The sequence below is a fragment of the Lissotriton helveticus genome, chromosome 11 (genome assembly GCF_964261635.1).
Source record: "Lissotriton helveticus chromosome 11, aLisHel1.1, whole genome shotgun sequence".
In the NCBI taxonomy this organism is placed as follows: domain Eukaryota; kingdom Metazoa; phylum Chordata; class Amphibia; order Caudata; family Salamandridae; genus Lissotriton; species Lissotriton helveticus.
The window spans coordinates 805267433-805286948 of record NC_136072.1 but is presented as its reverse complement, the minus strand read 5'-3'; the positions used below and the strand labels follow the sequence as shown (position 1 = coordinate 805286948).

Genomic DNA, 19516 nt, shown 5'->3' with positions numbered 1-19516 from the left:
AAGATCTTACGGAGGATGCGCAGGGTGTTGAAGCATGATGATGAGATGGCGTTGACTTGCTTGGTCATCATGAGAGAGGAGTCCAGGAGGAATCCCAGGTTGCGTGCGTGGTTAGTTGGTGTTGGTGCGGTGCCCAGTTCTGTGGGCCACCAGGAGTCGTCCCAAGAGGATGGGGATGGTCCGAGGATGAGGACCTCCGTCTTGTCTGAGTTCAGTTTCAGACGGATGAGTTTCATCCATTCAGCAACGTTTTTCATTCCTTCCTGGAGGTTGACTTTGGCGGTGGCTGGGTCTTTGGTGAGGGAGAGTATCAGCTGGGTGTCGTCGGCGTACGAGATGATGTTGAGGTTGTGTTTGCGTGCGATGGTGGCGAGGGGGCTCATGTAGATATTGAAGAGGGTTGGGCTGAGCGATGAGCCTTGGGTACGCTGCAGATGATCTCGGTGGCCATGGAGCGGAAGGAAGGGAGGCAGACTCTCTGGGTTCTATTGGAGAGGAACAAGGTGATACAGTCCAGGGCTTTACCTTGTATCCCTGCATTGTGGATGCTGGTTATTAGGGTACGTAGGCAGACTGTATCAAAGGTGGCTAAGAGGTCTAGGAGGATGAGGGCGGTTGTTTCTCTGTTGTCAAGTAGGGTCCTGATGTCGTCGGTGGCTGCGATGAGGGCGGTCTTGGTGCTGTGGTTGGCTCGAAATCCGGACTGGGATGGGTCGCAGGATCCATTGGCCTCGAGGAATGCAGTCAGCTGTTTATTGACGATCTTCTCGATAACGTTTGCAGGGTAGGGAAGAAGAGAGAAGGGGCGGAAGTTTTTGAGGTCTTTAGGGTCCGCTGTGGGTTTCTTCAGTAGGGCGTTGATCTCTGTGTGCTTCAGCTCTCTGGGAAGGTGACGGACGTGAGGGAGTTGTTTATGACGGTCCGTAGGTGGGAAGCGATGATGGTGTCGGCTTTGTTGAAGATGTCGTGAGGGCATGGGTCGGATGGAGAGCCGGAGTGGATGGTGTTCATAGCGTGGGCGTTGTCTTCGGTGCTGATGGGAGTCCAAGCGCTGAGGGTGGTTGTAGGGGGCGTTGGTTCGGTGGCTGGGGGCGGAGTCTGGGCGCTGAAGCTGTCGTGGATATCGGCGATCTTGCTGTGAAAGAACGTGGCAAGGGAGTTGCAGAGGTCTTGTGACGGTGTGATGTCGTTGCTGTTGGCGCTGGGATTGGAGAGCTCTTTTACGATGCTGAAGAGTTCCTTGCTGTTGTGTGTGTTGTTGTCCAGCCGTTCTTTGAACTATGTCTTTTTGGTGGTGCGGATCAGCTGGTGGGGTTTGCGGGTGGCGTTCTTGAGGGCTGTCATGTTTTCTGTCGTCTGTTCACTGCGCCAGGTTTTCTCGAGGGTTTGGCAGGATTTCTTCGATTCTTTGAGGTCGTCGGTGAACCATGTTGTTTTCCTGTTGCCGGGCTTGCCTGGAGGGTTCTTCAGTGGTGCAAGGGCGTCGGCGCAGTTGACGATCCACTGTGTGAGGTCCGGGCTGCGTCGTTGGTGTCAGTAGTGTTGATTGAAGGGTTCTGGCTCAGTGATGTGGTTAGCTGGTCTGCGGTGACTTTGCTCGAGCATCTACGGAGGATCTTTTGCGGGCGGTTGTTTTTTTTAATCTTTTGGAGGAACGCCTGCAAACCTAGGGCCACTGCCCTCAGCTCCAGAAGATTTAGTGCATCTTTGCTTTCTGGAGGGACCACTTGCTGCTTACGCTGAGGACCTGCAGGTGAGCTCCCCAACCCTCCATGGATGCATTTGTTGTCATAACGTATTATGGCTTTGTATCATCAAATTTTAACCCGTTTACCGGTGTGAAAATGTCGCAGCGGCGCCAGCGTTCGACGGAGTGGGCGGGGCTGCGTCTGCCATTGGTCGTGCGCAGCACCAGGGATGTAGTGCTGGCTGAAGCAAGCACGGAAGGTGTTAAGCCCCTGAAAAAACGTTTCTGCATCCATCAGTCCATGGTTATCTTAACCCCTTACCTGTGGCCGGGATTTTGCGGCAGTGCGGCACTTCCCCAAAATGGGCGGGGCCGCATCGGCCGTTGGCCGATGGCAGCACTAGCAAGGGAGTGCTGCCGTCGGCCAACGGCCGGCAGAAGCAGACAAGGGGTTAATTTCCAGAGTAATCATAACAATACTCTTGAAAGATTCTTGTGTTTGAATCCATTGCTTGTCCCATAGTTCTTGGAGCGGCCTCATGTTCAGACAACAGTTTGTTATAAATGGGATGCAAGAAGACATCCCTAGGACAGACTTGCATTAAAGAACTCAAGTGCACTTTTTTCTGGAGAAGGACAAAGTCAGCTTTGTCATCTTTTATATCCATTCCCTTCTGGGAAAGGCTATGCATAAGCTTGTACTGAGAGGTGTTCCTAGAAATGTTATCTCTCTGGATGATGGAAACAGGATGTCTCCTTGCTGAGTTTTAGTCCTGCGTTTTTGAAAACTTCGAGGCAGGCGTTCATGGAGTGCTCCACAGCGTGGAACAAGGGCGCTTTGAAGAGCCAGTCCCAGTATGGCAAAATCTGGTGACTGCTCCTTCTTAACTAAGCTAAGATTGGCTCCCTGCATTTGGTGAATATTCTGGGAGTCATTTTTAAGCCAAAGAGCAGGACTTTGAATTGATAATGGCATCCAGCCACATCGAACCCTAGGTATATTCTGTGTTTTATATAAATAGGGATACTAAAACAAGCATCCCAGAGTTTCAAGTATGTCATGAATCTCCTGGGTTTAGTAAATGCAGAATGTCCTGAAACCATCTTGAATGACTGTTTCTTAAGGTATTTGTTCAGCTGTCTGAAACCCAACACTTCTCTCAGTTTGCCAGATCTCTTGTTTATGAAAATAGAAATCATGTTTCTATGAGTGCAGGGGACCTCCGCTATAGCATCCTTGAACATGAGCAACTGTATTACCTCCTTTAACAGACAAAGATGTTGGTGCGACCTCCTGTAAGGTGGATTTTGAGGAGGTTTCTGCACAGATTTGAGGGTGTGCCCAAATTGGATTAGGTCTAACATCCACTGATCTGAAGAGATAGAACTCCAGGAGCTATTAGTATTGAGGAATAAAACCTTTCCTCCTCTATGTAGGTGAAGTGTGGGGTGTGACCAATGCCAAGGGGTGTCACTGTCATCTTGCTGATTCTTATCCCCACCCTGTCTGTGTCATTTTTGTTCTGGATGCCTGTCTAGAAGAGGCAGTGGCTGGGGAGCCCTATATTGTTGATGGTTATATTGCTGCCTATAACCTGGAAGGGACTGTTAGTAAGGTTGAAATCTATTTGATTAGTTGCCTCATCTGAAGTAATATGGTCCTCTTCCTCTGACTGCATGAAATTGTAATTGACATTGCTGCAGAATTCCTAAAGACCTGTTCAGGTCCATATCTGATCTTATTGATTGGAGGGCTCAGTCTATGTGTTTCCCGTATAGAGACTCTCCATCATGTGGCATATCTAACATTTTCGATTGTGTTTTAGATCTGAAAGAGGTTACCTTCAACCAGACCTGTCCTTTTAAGACAGCTGCACCCACAATTTGCCTAAAACCAGTTAAGGCTATGTCCATCACTGTTATCAATGATTTCTGATGAAGCTCGGTCACCTTTTTGAAAGATGCCTTTCGTTGGTCTTCAAGTTACAAATAGATGCACTTTCCGAAATCAGACCACATTTGACAGTCATATCTACTTCTTATGGCAAGAGCTTTGGATGCCCTAATGTTCATAGCAGTTGGAGTGGAAAAATATGTTTTACAGTATTGTCTAGACGTCTACCCTCCTTGTCAGGTAGAGGACAAGGGATAGCTGGATTTATTGAGCGTCTCCGAGCTGCCTGCATGACCACAGGGTTAGGGTGTCCAATGAAGCAGACTGGGGAGTCCTTGGGAGCTTTGTATGTTTTTTTGTCTAAGCAGGGTATAACTGCTGATAATGGTACAGGGTTTCTCATTAGTTTAAAGACCTCCTCCAATATGTAACTCACTAGTGGAATGGGTTTTACCGATGCCTCCTGAAAGCCGTAAAGGAAACAATAAGTTTGTTGCATTGGCACTGGAAGACCTAATCCTTTGGACACTCTTTCCAGGAGGCAAGAAAATCTCCTATAGCGTTCAGAGGGGAACTGGCAGCAGGTGGTGTTGGAGTGGGGCGAGAGCGGTGTTATATAATCATTCCATTTTTCTCCAGAAGGAATTTGATTATCTTGAAGTTTCTCCCTCTGATTCATTGTCATCATCATCATTGCCAACGCAGTCATCATAGATGGTGATATGCTTAACATTTTAGGTTTTGTAGTATGGCATTTCTACAAAATGTAACCTTTTTCCTGAACCACCAATCTTGACAAACGTGGAGAGGAAGTATATTGCAGAGCCGAAAAGTGCTGGATTGCTTGCCTCCGGCAACCTTGTACAGTAGTCCTTGAGCATCTGACAGATGCCTGTCACCATCCCATTGGTAACTGAACCATGGGTTCCCGATATAATTAAATATCTGGAATTTCCTCATAAGCATTCAAATGCTTCAAATGCTCTAGGCCTTGTCTGAGGCTTGCCCTTGAAGGAGAAATCACCATGTATATAGCTGGTACTACACTCCTCGTCTATGTCCTGGCATTTAACATACAATTGAGAAGGCCTGTATACAGCCCGAAAAGGGCTATCATCCTCATCTGAACCCTATACTTTTAGAAGATGTACTGAAGGTAGCGGTGAGACCTTGCTTGGCGAGGTCTGATAGAAATTAGCTCAGTTGGCTTCATAAACGGGCTTGTTGATGTGGTCGTTGACAGTGCAATCGCATATTTGAAAAAGGGGCCAGGTACAGATGTTGCCGTCTGTGATGTACTCGTCAACATAATTCACATTGACTGTCTCATTGATGACAAAGCAGCCGTCCTCGTAGATGTATTCGTTGTTGTCCAGTGTTTTGTCAACAGTGGGTGGGTAGACTACTTTATAGTCAGTGGAGTTGAAGGCTCCGATCTGATTTTGGTTTCCGTTAACTGCCACAAAAGGTGACGAATGCTTAGGACTAGGTCTTTTTTAGTAAAGTAAGGTGGACTTTTACTCTTGCAAATCTGTTTTGAAGTTTCTCATTTGAAATCCTCTTCTTCCTGTCGCTCTTTTGTGGGCTTTTCTTTGAGGAGATGGTGTTCCCTCTACTTCATCGCCAGAAACTGGAGTTTCCTTTGCTTTTTTTCTCTGTAGCCACAAAAGAAGCTTGGCCTCCCTGTCCTTGGAGTTTTTGCTAAAAATATGTGGCAATGCTTGCATTCCATTAGTCCATGATCAGGATTCAGACAATACATGCATTCCTTATGCAGATACTCAGAAACCAATCCAAGTTTCCCAAAGGACTTGGACTGCCTAAAAATATATTTTTTCAAATTAATAACAGCCAAGATGTCACCTTCTGATAGTTGGGAGTTCAGAGAAAGGTCTAAGAATGCTGTGAAAGTAGCTGTCTGAATGAAGAACTGAGCAGAGCTCAGGGACAGTCCCTTCACGACTTGCACTAAGGAATCTGAGGTATGGTGGCCCTTGAGGGGAAGGATGATTCATGAGCTGATCTGATTGACTGGAGTTTGGTTCTTTCTAAAATGATGTGCATTGGTTAAACAATGCCTCTTATTTAAAAGTAACTGTGCAATGCTTACCTTTATTTTGCTCACTATGATAACGGTGGGTCTCCCACTTCAATGACAGGGAAGATTCAAGGATGTGAATTTATGAAATTTATAAAAGGTTCAATATTGAAGTGCTGGAAGTCGCAGGATCATGGAACAGATACCCTATAACGTGAACCTAATCAGGCACCACACACCTTAAATAAGCAAATGGAGGTTCAGAGATAAGGTAGAACCCTCATAATCCGGAACCAGATGGCATTCAATCTGGTTCGCCAAGACCTCAAGACCAGGAACCAGACAGCCGGTGGTCAAGTCATCAGAGACCCTGAGACCATAAAGCAGAAAAAGAGGGACTGTGTCTAAGGAACAGGTGCACAAAACATCACACGACTCAGGACTGAATATAAATTTACTTTATATATAAATAAAAGAAGCATATTGAACACAGAACATAACTTAAGCATTTAACTTAGACCTGCTGCTGATTTCTGATCCTTTCCAATGCAATTTCCCATGTTCTTCTTTGCTTAGAGACTCTTTGGAATGTAATGTGCTTGTTCAACGTGCCACCTTGCGACAGAGGTCTAGGGTCTACATTCAGACTGCTTTGGAAATGGCTCTATAGATGAAGCTCAAGCTCTGCGTCTAGGAGCGGCAGCAACAGATGGGGATGGGCGTGGAAGCATGCAGTCTGCAATGAGGTGTCGCTGCTCCCTCACTGGCCCACTGTTTCCGGGGTCGCACAGCATAGGAATGCATGGCCCATGGATGTTGAGGGAGGCTGGATTTAGGACATTAGCGCCCTGGTTACTCATTACCACAGCTATCTACTTACTAGGCTTGCACAGCCCAGGGCCTGCCACTGAGCTCTATGGTAAGTTCTAATGGACACCTGGTGACACAGTCAGTAGCGTCCTGCATACCTACTGGGACAATAGCACCAAATGAGCAGCACTGATACCTGGTGACCAAAACAGTGATAGGCTGATTGTCTAGAGGGAGCAGCCACTGGTGCAACCATGACACCCAGTGGCCAGTAACAGCATGACATTGCCTAAGGTTTTGGAGACAACAGAATCAAAGCGGTGCAGCAGAGGCACTGAAGGATTAGGAGATAAGTCACTGGTCGAGGTTTTAGGACATGGAGTTTGATTATTTTCCACAGACAGCCCCCTTCTGGTTTTGGTTGATAATAGGCTGAATGGTCGACAGAAAAATAACTGGTAAACTCATGTCGCAGAAAGTGCACATGTATCTAACGGTGGTGTATGGGAGTGCTCCGTACCACCAAGCCTGCTACTGAGCACTTAATGTTGCAGTCGTGAGTTTGATGAAAAGGAGTGGGTGGACTGGGCTTGTTCAATGTCTCTTGCAGAAGGAAGCATGGCCCACATACATCAGGGCAGCATGTCACAGAGGTATTTTTACAATAAATCACAAGGCACGGATCTCCTAACCCCAGAGGCAGAAATCATCTGCGGTCACCTTCCAAGGCACAGAGCTCTTGCCACACATCACAAGGGCTAAGAGCTCCTTCACTCACATAGCTAGGGCACGGAGCTCATGCATTAACATAAAGGACACAGAGCGCTTCCTCCCTCACTCAATCATAGCACAGAGCAACTTCCTTCACGCAACTAAGACGCAGAACTCTGGTCCTCGCTCAACCATGCAAAAGAGCTCCTTTCTTCACACAACCAGGGCATAGATCTACTGCTGTAACCCAAGGACACAGAGCTCCCGCCCTCATAAAATCAGGGAACAGAGCCCCTGCCCTCACATAACTTGGGCAAAGAGGCCCCACCTTCAAACAACCGAGGGAAAGAGATCCATGCAGTCACAGAAGGCACCGAGCTCCTGCCCTCCCAAAACCAGGACACAGATCTCACCCTCATAAAACCATAGAACAGATCTACTGCCCTCATACAACCTGGGCCACAGAGGTCCTGCCTTCAAAAATCTGGGAATAAAGAGATCAATGCCCTCACAGAAGGCATCAAGCTTCTGCCCTCACAAAACCAGGACACAGACCTCATGCCCTCACACAATCAGAAAACAGAGCTCCTGCCTTCAACAGCTAGGGCACAAAGCTTCCACCTACTTAAACCAGTGCACCAAGCTCCAGCCCTCACACAAGGGCACCAAGCTGTTGTCCTCACAAACCAAAGGCAAGGAGTTCCTGCCCTCACTTAACCAATGCACAGAGGTCCTTCCTTCACCCAACCAGGGCACACACAGCTCCTCTGACCTTCACACAACTTGGAAACCGAACATCCACTCACTCGACCACAAACAGAGCTCCCGTCCTCACAACCAGGGCACAGAGCACCCTGTACTCACACAATCAGGGAACAGAGTTCCCATCCTCGCTCTACAGCGGCGCTGACCTCCTTCCTTCACACAACCAGGGCAGAGAGCTTCTGCCCCCTACAAAGGCACCGAACTCCTGCCCTCACAAAACCTGGGGAAAAGCATGTCCTCACACAACTAGGGCACCGAGCTCCTACCCTCATAAAACCACGGCACTGAGTCCCTGTCCTTACACAACAGAATGTATGCCCTCAGACAAGGGCACAGAGCTCTTCAGCCCCACAAAGCTACACAGCACAATGCCTGACCTCACTCCCCAGGCCAGGAGCCAAACGGGTACACATCAGCTGTCCATGAACACCTAGCGGTAGCTCTGAAGTGAGATGCCCTCCCACTACGTGCATTCTAGGGGGGTTCCCACTGCATAGTACTCGGGGTATTGCTAACTTAGACCACCTCCAATCATGTCCGGTGCGCTCTCCGTATACTCCGGTGTTTGAGCAGTTGCAGATTTCCATTAATATTAGCTGCGATATACACAAATTGGACTTTCACATTTATACGGTCCGGGGAGGGGTTCCTACGGGTGAGTCCAGCATGCGTCGTTGCTGCAGAGCCAGAGGTAGCGTGCATTAACAGTACTTGAGTGTCTAGGGTGGGGGGAAGGACGGTTAACTTGGGATATATGCGGGGCTGAGACGGTGCCAGCCGTCTCGCACCCCCTTAAGCCGTACCTTAGACTGTCCTAACCCACCAACCCCCTCAATAATGCACAAGGAAGTTCTGGCCTCAGCCTAGAATTCAAAAGTCGTATGTTCATTTTGTCGACGATAACTTGAGACAAGGGCGCCACCAAGCGGCAAAACCTGTGAAGTACCGACGACCACAAGAACTAGTGGTCACCATGAACTCCAAGGCATCCTCGGCGTTTTGTCAAGGATGTTATAGTGCGCTCAAGACGCACCAACGCGTCTCCAGGCGCTGTCCTTCCGTTGGTTCTGAAAGTGGGAGCCTGAGAGTCGGCAGAGACCCTTCCAGTCCCACCGGGAGGGGTCTCGCGGTACGTCACATCGGGGTCTTGTTCCTCTTCGGGATGATGCGGCGGTAAGTGCGGCGCTCAGAGATGTTGCGTTTGACCTTCACAGTGGGGGACTGCTCCTCCTGGGTCAGCGAGGGGCTGGAGTGGGACTTCTTTAGGGACGAGCCGTCGTCCACGGTGTCGCTGGACTCCTGCAGCTGGGCTTCCCACTGGTCCAGGTCGTTGGTACCGCTGCGAAGCTTAGCATCCAGGAGCTTCACGTAGGTTTCATATCTGATTTTCTGGGAATGAAAAGAGGCAAGAAGGTCACACACGAGTGTTCATGAAATATTTCAAGACCACATTGTTAATTCAGCATGTCTTGCCCCAGTGCAAACCTGACTCGCAGTAACGCCCAATGTGCACGGGGCTCCACACGGCCCAGTCAATCCAACTCACCAGGAGGCACAGCGCCCCTTGCTTTTCCATACTGGGACAGACACACAAACTCTGAAACACCACAATGCTACACCGCAGCAGTGTCTGTTACTCCAGCAATTGAACATCTCTTTCTCTCACACACACACATACACACACGCACTGCAGTCCCAGCTCTGCACCCCCATGCCAGGCCAGCACACACAGCTCTATCAGTCCACCACTAAGCTTCCCTGCAGCAGCCCCTATTACTCCTGTCCCGCCCAGCCCTCCCCCCTACACCCCCCTCCCCCGGCCAGGCCAGGAGACAGATATTACAAGGCGCTACAAGCTCGCCAGTTCTGCCCTGCAGCAGACCCTTTTTCCGGCACAGGGGCATACCTACGTCTACTAAAGCCTGCCAGTTCTACCTTGCATGGTTCCTGTAGTTCCACACGCGGCTATCTGCCCCAACCCTGACTCGCAGAAGCCCCAGCTATGCCATCAGGCACACCCAGTCCTGACCTGCGGCGTCTATTCCCAGTTCTGCCAACACACCCTAATCTGGGCCTGTAGCACCCAGAGTCCAGTACTGGGGCCCACCTACACACATCTAATGCAGCAGCACCACTCCCCCGCAAGCACACACAGCCCTGCCGCCTGCCTTCACCCCGGGCCTGAGCGGCCCCATTCCAACCCCAAGATCCAACTCCAAGCGCACCCACCCCCAACAAAGCTCCTCAATCCTGCCCTGCAGGCCCCCCTCACTCCTAGTCGGGCACACCCACCGTCCACCTAAGCACCCCAATTCTGTTCAGGACATGCCTAACTGTACTAAAGCTCGCTAATTCTGCCCAGGGCACAGCCACCTCCAAGACAGTGCGTTAATTTTGCCCAGGGGACACCCACCTCCACAAACGTTCGTTAATTATGCCCGGGCACACACACCTGCACTAAAGGGCGTCAATTCTGCCTCGCAGTTGCCTCTTATTCCAGCCCATGGCACACCCCCTCCAGAAAAGGTAGCCTATTCTTAGCTGCAACATCGCGTCTTATCTCAGTCCTGGGGCCCACACTGTTCGCCTGCGGCCAAAACCTAGCACACCAATATGCAAGTTTTACCAGTGCACCCGACCTGCAGCTTCGTCATTCCAGTCCTTCGGCCTTCATGTTAACTGTTGCTCCAGCCCACACCAGCTGCAACCCCTGCACACGTACCCCTGCCGATGTACCCCCGTCGAGGTCTACAGGACTCCAATGTCCCCTCAAGGTCCAACGCGCAGCCTTGTTACCCCAGCCCTGACATGCAACACCCTTGCTATGAAAGCACAGCCGATGAACCCTAATCCTAATGATAAGCAGCCCAATTCATGTCCTAGTGCCCTCAAACATCCCTCGACACAGTCCTGCAGCACTCCTACGCGGGGACCCACGCGCACATCCGCTGTCACGCCCTTCTGCTCGGTCAGTGCACAGTTTCAGTACCTGCAGTATCGACTTCCAATTCTAGGGCCCCCACATATCTCTGCCATCCCACCCCTGGCCTGCAGAACCCTGGCCAAGCTGGCACCCACAGCTCAGTCGATGCACCCCACTCCTGCCCTGCAGGCAGCACTCCCATCCCACTGCCAGGCACCAGACAGAGCTGCCGGTCTTCGCCCAGCCTTGACCCTTAGTCTAGAGCTGGGGCCCAAATGCACATCTGCTGCCGTGCCCAGCACCCACCGCTCTGCTTAAACCGTGACTTGCAGCATCCCTATTCAAGGCGGTACAAAAGGGGGTGGTGATGGACGGAGCACCTATTCAATACACTGCGCCCTGTAGTCCACGCCCTGAGCTGCAGCATCCCTAGAATAGGCTCGAGCCCCCGCCACCCTTCCCCCTGACCCGCAGCCCCTCGCTGTGTCAGCGCGCGCAGACCTCACGCCCGCGCTGCAGCCCCGCCGCTTCACGCAGACCCCTCGGCGGTCTCGCGCAGCCCCGCTGCACGCGCTCACTCACCTCGTAGAGCAGGTACTCGCCCCGCGTGCGGTACTCCTCCCAGTCTCGCGCCTTGCTCTTCTTATCTGGAAGGTTCCGCTGGTGCTCGGCCAGGTCGTCGGTGAACGTGTCCAGCCACACCTCGTGGGACTGCCGCTGATCCTCCTGCGGGCGAGACACGACTCCTCGTTAACAACAACCCCCCAGCATCGCACGACATTCGTAAACAAGCCGCCATCTCACTGTGCCGAGGCCCGAGGAACCCTCGGTTATAGGGACTGCGTCACTAAAGCTGTAAATAACGCCATGCCTGTCAGTGTTGAATATTGCTGCCTGGAGGTATACAGGAATCAGCTAGCAGGAAGGGGTTACCACGGTTTCTGCTCCCTGAACTTGTGGAGTAGTCCAGCTCTGTACCCCCTTTGTACGCCCCCTATCCCCCCCACCCCCCGTTCACTGGGCCCGCACCCCGCGCCACACAACTAGCAATCATTCTCCCTTTAGCACCCACAGCCACTGTAACGTCTCACTGGTGTGTACACACTACTGAAGTTAATGGTCTTAGCCGGAGGGTAATCGGCCTTCTAGGGGTCGGTGTTAATGACGCTATAATGCGGCTAAGCAGGCGTTAATCCTCTGTATCCTTGACGTCCGATGTCGCCCGGCTTGTTGGGCTGTGGTGAGACCCCGCCGGCATGACTGTGTGTGTGGCCACTACTACTAATCATTAGTACTGCTAACAACACTACTACTTCCAATAATTAAACACAATTATTACCAACAAAACAATAGAAACAACAAAAACTGTTATGGAACGCGAATAATAATGATTTCTACCGTTCAGCTCAATGAAGGTACTTTTTAAATTATCTTTACAACTCGCTAGGCCCAGATTCATCACTCTCAGGAAGGATTAAAGGCAGATTTTGCCTGGCAGTCTGTGACGTGTCAAAGCCATGTCTTTGCAGTAGGTATATTACCCCTAGGGGTATCCTAGAGGGATTGAATTCTGGGACTTCGAGGTTATTCACAGATGGATAGAGCAGGGCATCAACTCTCTGAGCTATCATAGAGAGGCTGATAGGAATGTCACACACACACCTGCAGCAGGTGCAGTAGCCCACTGCACTCTCGTATTGGATTTGGGACCTGATTTACAGGCTCCACAGAGACCTCCGCAGCAGGTGCATTGACTGAGTTTTACTCAGTGCTATAAAAGAGCAGGTAACGTACCATGTAGCTCCATTAAAGCGGAGGACAGTACCAGCACTTCTCAGCAGAGGTGCAATGGTTTTCATGAGAGAGCACTGGCACCTCGCAACAACAAACAAGGTCCTGTTGGAGACTAAGTAGCCGCACAATTTTATTTCCGTCTCAAGCACTGGTTGTGCTGCTCATTATTGTGCGCCTCTCCTCATCATTCTTTGCTTGCAACCAGGAACGACTCTAGGAAAAACAGGTGCGCTCTGGAGTCAGAAGGGTCACCCGCTCTGAGTTGGTTTTTGAGGTATAGCCAACAACATACAGGAATGCACGTGTCTAAATCAGTTAATCTGCACGAGTAGGGGGCGTGGCCAAGCAGCATGGCCGACAGGACGTGAGCTTCACCAGCTCCGTCCGAGGACCCTTTATATCCTGCCACAAAGATCCTTGCTGGACCCTCCACAGGGGTGCTGACGGTCCGGATCCTTTCTCGTCCCGTCTGGGGCCACCACGTCGCCAGGAGAGCCTCCGGTGCCCCGTTAACGCCGCCGGAGAACACCGCGGCGCTCGGAGGGCTCCGCCTGTCTCTAGGCGAGACCGCGGACTGGGCCTGCGCGATAGAGTGCTCGCGTATACGGCGGACCTTCCGATGGTCGGAGACCTGTTGTGGACGTCCTGAGAGGCCAGTGGAGGGCTGAGCTGGGGTCAGGTGACTCCCGCTGACCTGTGCAGGGGGTTGAGGTGCTGGCCCCTCCCCCCACCGACCCTATCCTACACCGGAGCTCCCGGCTGCGGAGAGCAGCTCAGGGTGAGTGTTTCCCCTGGGGCCTGGGGCTCTACGCGACTCCTGGGGGACTGAGGCGGTGAAATCGCCGAGAGCTGGACCCTGGCCCACAGGGCCTATTGGCATTGAGGCCCGCCTCTACTCTAGGAGCCGGTGCGACCTGAGCGGACTGTCCCCTGTGGTTTCCCTGCGGCTGTGGGGATTGCGGCCTCCGTCCCTACTGTGGAGTGCTACGAAGACCATTCCACGTGGTACTTGCACTGGCGCTGTACCTGGTGGTGCCTTGCAGTGTCGACTCCTGGGGGACACGGGCGACTTGGGGCCCCCCCATAAACTGCGTGCTATTTTCCTCGACTGCCGGAGCGGCCCCCCCCCCCCCCCTGGGTGGCAGCGGAACTCGGACTGTGCTGCCCCGGGAGGCTTGAAATTCACACTGTTGCACCTGGAACTGGAGGGGGCTCGCCCGAGGTGCGCTGGTTGCGGTAAGCTGCTTTTGATCTGATTATTGGAGGTTCTCCCGCCCAGCTCGGTGAGTGTATCTTGCCCACTGGTTGCCACGCTCTCCCTTTGCTAGAGGTGGGGGTCGCCGCTTGGGCCGGATTTGCCTGGTGCGCCCTGCTGAATTGTCCCCCCCCCCCCCCCCCCCGGTCCTCCCGCCTTCGCTCTGCTGTTGGGATCTGTGCCTACCCGGTGGGACGGGGCGAGTCCTAGCTGAGGCGCCTCGAGGGGGCTCCCGGTCTGCCCCCCAGGATGATGACCCGCAAGGATAGGACTGCGAAATCCTCCCAACCCAACACCATCGTGCAGTATACCACCCCAAGACTGCCATCACAGAGGATCACGCGGCAGACGGGACCGGACGATGGGGGCGATGAACCGCATGAACATTCCCGAGCAGAGATCCTGAAGGCAATCCAGGGATCCCATTCTGCCTTGGAGAGGCAGATCGAGACTGTGTCGATTGATGTAAACCTCCTCCAGACGGACCTCCGTAAGGTGGCGGACAAGGTCTCAGACGCGGAGGGCAACATCGCACAATTGCAAACTGAAGTGGCCACCCTGCAGAAATCGGTCGCGCACCTGACGTCCACTACCCGTGCACTGGAGAGGAGAGCGGAAGATGCGGAAGGCAGGGCCCGTCGGAGCAACATCAGGGTCCTAGGCGTGCCGGAGCGCCTTGAGGCGGGAAACGCTGAACGCTTCTTGGAGACGTGGATCCGTACCCAGCTATGCCCGACCGGACTGTCCAGTGTCTTTGTCATTGAGAGGGCACACAGGGCCCTGGTTCCCCCTCCGCGCCCAGGCGAGTCACCTAGAGCCATCATTGCAAAGATCCTAAATTATAAGGATCGTGATTGTATTCTACGGGCCGCGAGAGAAATGGAGTCCATCACCATTGAAAATAGTCGTGTTTCCATCTACCCTGACTATACTCAACAGGTGCAGGAGCAACGGAAGTTTTACCTGGGAGTCAAGCAGAAACTTCGGGACATGAAGCTACAATACATGCTCCTTTACCCGGCCAAACTCAAGGTGCTCTCCCAAGGACGCGCTCACTTCTTCGAGTCCCTGGCGGAGGTGTGGGAGTGGCTCGAGATACGGGGAGACGACCTCCCACCTGGTGAGCGAGGTGGCCCCCGCGAGACCTGGGGGACCCGGCCCCCGAGGCGCCGGCGAGGCAGAGGGAGACGCAGGTCTGGATCCCGGGGTTCTCCCGTGCCCCGGATTACCGTAGGAGAGGATGGGGCACTCCACGTGAGGCCATCGACGGCGGGGGCCGCTCCGGAATCACCTGAGGCCCCTGCACCTGGTGAGATCCTGGTCCCAGATACCTTGCAGGAAACCTTGCTGGAAGTACACTCTGCTCCCCCGGTGATACCGGACCCTCTCCGAAACACGGCCTGAGTGAACTCTGATATGAGGTACTGTCTTGTTAAAATGTTGTTGCCCTGGGAGGTTGGGTGAGTCGCCCCTCCTGGTTTTTGCCTACCCAATGCTGTCTCTACCTGGCGCTGGGAACCCTGGTTAGTGGGCTGAACAGAGGATGGATACCATGTTGGCCGAGGCGATGTGGTACGAGGTCCAAGAGTTTATGGCGTACCGTCGCCCAACGTTGGAACTGACTTTCATGGACATTCCCAGAGACTGTCCTGGAACATTGGGTCCTCGGGGAGTTGGGGGGGAGGGTGGGTGGTTTTGGTTGGTTGAGTGTGCGTGTGGGGTGCGTGTGGTGTATGGGGTGGCTGTGCACGTCCTGGCACTGGCAGGGGAAGGGCAGAGTGGCGTTTTTGGTTGTTGCTGTCCTCTTGCTCGCGGGTGGGGGGGGGGGGGGGAACTGGTTCTGATGGGGTGTTGAGTCCTATTGTTTTTGGGTGGCGCTGGCGTGTGATGACGGGATGGTGTGTTTTCCTGTTGAGTCATTCCTGCTCATGGGTGGGGGAGGGGGGGGGACTGTTTCAGGGGGTGAGTGGTTGCGGGTAATGTGGGGTTGGGGGGAGTTGTGGGGGGTATTTGTTTTTGGCATAGTGTGTACTACTGTTCGCGCCCCTAGGAGGCTGTTTGCAGAGGTTCAACTTGGGTGCCCGGATGGGCAAGACCAACGCTTATGGGATTCAAATTTTTAACTTGGAACGTGCGTGGCCTGGGTACTTGCTCCAAGCGGCATAGGGTGCTATCCTTCCTTCGTCGGCATGGAGTATCAGTGGCCTGCCTGCAGGAAACGCATATGAATGAAGAGGGTGCTCTTAAATTGGCGAGGAAGTGGAGGGGTCAGGTGTTCCATTCCTCCTTCTCTACCTATGCTAGGGGGGTCCTGATCTGGGTGGCTCCGGGGGTTCCCCTAGCAGTCCAGTATGTTGAGGCTGATGTTGAGGGCAGATATGTTCTTATACGTGTGAAACTGGATGGGAGGGATTTCCTGCTGGTGAACTCTTATGCACCTAACATAGATGACCCGAGTTTCTTTACCGGCCTGCAGGAGCTTATAGCGACGGACCTAGATGCCCCCCTCCTCTGGTTTGGAGATTTTAATTGTGTACTGGATCCACTGCTGGACAGGCATCCCCCCCGGGCGGGTACGAATCCTCGGATGACGACACGACTCCGGGAGGTGATGGATAATCTGGGTGCTGTAGATGTCTGGCGCCTCGGCAACCCGGGACTGAAGCTTTACACTTGCTATACCCCCACACATAACACACATAGCAGGCTCGACAGGGTCCTTGCGGCCAACATTGGCGCATCCCTTGTTTTATCGGTCACGCATCAGGCCCGGTTCTTGTCCGACCATTCGCCCGTGACGTGCACGGTACAGTGGGTAGACCGATCCTCCCGCCCAAGAACCTGGCGGATGCCAGGGGATCTTCTGCAGGATCCGGTGGGACGGGACCATGTGGAGACGTCCCTGTGTACTTATCTGGACCTGAACTGGGAAGTGGGTGATATCCCTTTTGCGACCAAATGGGATGCCCTTAAGGCGGTCGTGCGGGGTGCTTGTATGGGTCTGACATATGGAGTCCGTAAACAGCTGCTCCGTGACCTCGCGAGTGCTGAGGAGCGCCTCAGCCACTACCAATCCTTCCCGGACCCGGATGGGTCGAATATGGACTCTGAACGGTCAGCCAGAGAAGGCGTCCATGATATCCTTGACCGGCTAGATAGATTCACTCTTGGTCGCTATCGCCAACGACTTCACCGTGAGGGGGACAAGTCGGTCCGATTGCTGGCCTGGATTCTCCGAAGGGAATCGGCCCCTGCGCGGATTGTTGCGTTGAGAAATCCCGCTGGGGACCTAGTACACTCGGAACGGGACCTTCTTGCGGTGCTCCGCACACATCTGCAGAAGGTCTATACTGCTGACCCCCTGGTGACAGAGGCGTCCTATCAGCCATACCTCCGGGATTTGCCCCTTCCGACCCTCTCTACAGAGGATACTGAGGACATGGATTCTCCTGTGACGCTTCATGAGGTCATGGTGGCGGTGGCCGCCCTGCGGAAGGCTAAGTCGCCGGGTGGAGACGGTTTTCCCCCAGAGTTTTACCAGGCGTTTGCTGATACCCTCACGCCCCGTCTCTTGCAGGTTTACCATGAAGCAATGGAGCAAGCCGCGCTCCCGCCCACCATGCAGCAGGGTGAGGTTTGCATGCTCCTGAAACCGGGTGGGGATGATTGTGATCCTGCGGCCTACCGGCCGATCACTTTAATCAATACCGACGCCAAAATTCTTACTAAGATCTTGGCCACCCGGCTGGCTCCACACATGACGCACTTGGTTCATCATGATCAGTGCGGGTTCACATTCCGGGCCGCAACACCGCCATGAATCTCCGGCGCCTGAACCACGATCTACATGAGGTGCGCGATAGGGAGGATCCTCAGGTCCTGGTCTCGATAGACCTGGCTAAAGCCTTCGATACAGTTAGCTGGGGGTACCTATTGGAGGTGCTTCGGTTGGCAGGGGTGGGGCCCCTTTTCTGCACTTGGATTCGTATCCTTTACAGTGCGCCTACGGCCAGGGTCAGGCTCGGAGCAGCCCGCTCGGAGGAGTGGCGGTTGGGTAGGGGCACCCGCCAGGGGTGCCCCCTGTCACCGCTCCTGTTCGCTCTAGCGATTGAGCCCCTTGCGGTGATACTATGCGCGGAGATGGCACCCTGGGGAATACGAGTGGGGGATGTGGTACACCTGGTTTCGCTTTATGCGGATGATGCGTTGTTCTACCTGACCTCCCCGCGGGAGTCGCTACCGATCCTGTTACGCCACTTGGAACGCTTTGGTGCGGCTTCTGGGGTGCGTCTTAACCCCAAGAAATCCCTGATCTTTCCACCTTGCGGGATGCGGTGACGACCCTCGTGTGGGTTTCCCGCCCCTGGGGCTGCGGTGGGAGATGGAGGCCTTCTGTTATTTGGGTATTCAGGTGGCTGTTTCTGATGAACAATTGCTGGCCCGAAACGCCGACCGTGTGCTTAGTTCCCTACAACAATCTGTGTCCTTTTGGAATACGCTTCCACTCTCTCTCATGGGACGATTGGCGGATGGTGATGCTGCCTAGAATATTATATATCCTACAGAATACCGTATGTCCTCTTCCTCCTCGAATTTTCAACAAGCTTAATACTTTGCTTACCTCCCTGCTTTGGGCAGGCAGACGCAGCAGAGTTGCGCTACGTACGATGGTCAGACGCTGGGAGGAAGGGGGCTTGGAGGCCCCACGCTTTGATCTCTACTATTACGCGGCCCAACTTATACCGGCTGCGCGCTGGTTCACGGGCGCGGACAATTGGGAACTGCGACTCCTGGCTGGTAGCGCAGATGAGAAGGCGTTGCAACTGGCTCTGATGCGTGGCAGAGGAGCGGATGGCAACCTGCCGTATATTGTTCGGCATACTGCGGGGATCTGGCAGCGAGTGGTGGAAAGAGTGCTGAGACGGGCCCCTTTTCATAGGGAGCTGCCAATATGGATATTGGCACCGGTCACACTAATGGAAGAGCACATGTCGTTTCGGGAATGGCGTGAGGGCGGCTGCGACACATTGGCAGACTTATATCCGGACGAGTCCTTTGTGACCCTGGAGAGAGCTATCGAGGCCTTCAGTCTTACTGAGGGCCAATGTTATGTTATTTTATTTTATATAGCGCACAGCTGCCACATATCTTCAGTATAGAGGCCTGCAGGATATGGTGAGAGCGACGTGGCCACAGTTCCCTGAGGCGCCCCAGGTGTCCCATACTTTGAATATTCTGCTATCGTGCGGCGCGGGATGGCGATTGGTAACGCTTTTATATACAGCGACGAGATGCGACTCGGCGCCTCCGGTGTCTCCGTCCTGGGCGGCGTGGGAGGCAGATTTAGGGGTTGCCTTGGACCCGGGACAGCGGGGGCGGATAGGGACGCTCACCAAGAAGGTGTCGTGTAACGCACGTTTCAAATTAATCCATTTTAATTTCATGCACCGCACTTACGTAACCCCGGTTGCTCTGCGCCGTATTGCGGCGGACAAATCGGATGCCTGTCCCCGGTGTGGTTCAGTAGGAGCCGGATTTCTCCATTTAGCTTGGGAGTGCCCGCTGGTCGGGGACTTCTGGAGGGCAGTAGTGGACCGCATCCGGAGGGTCACGGGACTGCGTCTTGACCTGACCCCGAT

At 53.3% G+C, this 19516-nt stretch overlaps 1 protein-coding gene across 5 annotated transcripts in view; it reads right to left on the bottom strand.

The window, feature by feature from the left end:
- Window positions 1-6062: 6062 nt before the first annotated feature.
- LOC144791980 (uncharacterized) overlaps window positions 6063-19516 on the bottom strand; it is a 426669-nt gene continuing 413215 nt past the window's right edge. For all 5 annotated transcript variants that reach the window (XM_078666847.1, XM_078666845.1, XM_078666846.1 and 2 more), the window contains exons 15-16: window positions 11411-11554; window positions 6063-9294 (exon numbers count right to left, since the gene is read on the bottom strand). In XM_078666847.1, coding sequence (XP_078522973.1) covers window positions 9040-9294; window positions 11411-11554 — 399 coding nt within the window. In that variant the 3' untranslated portion in view covers window positions 6063-9039. The remainder of the gene's footprint in view (window positions 9295-11410; window positions 11555-19516) is intronic.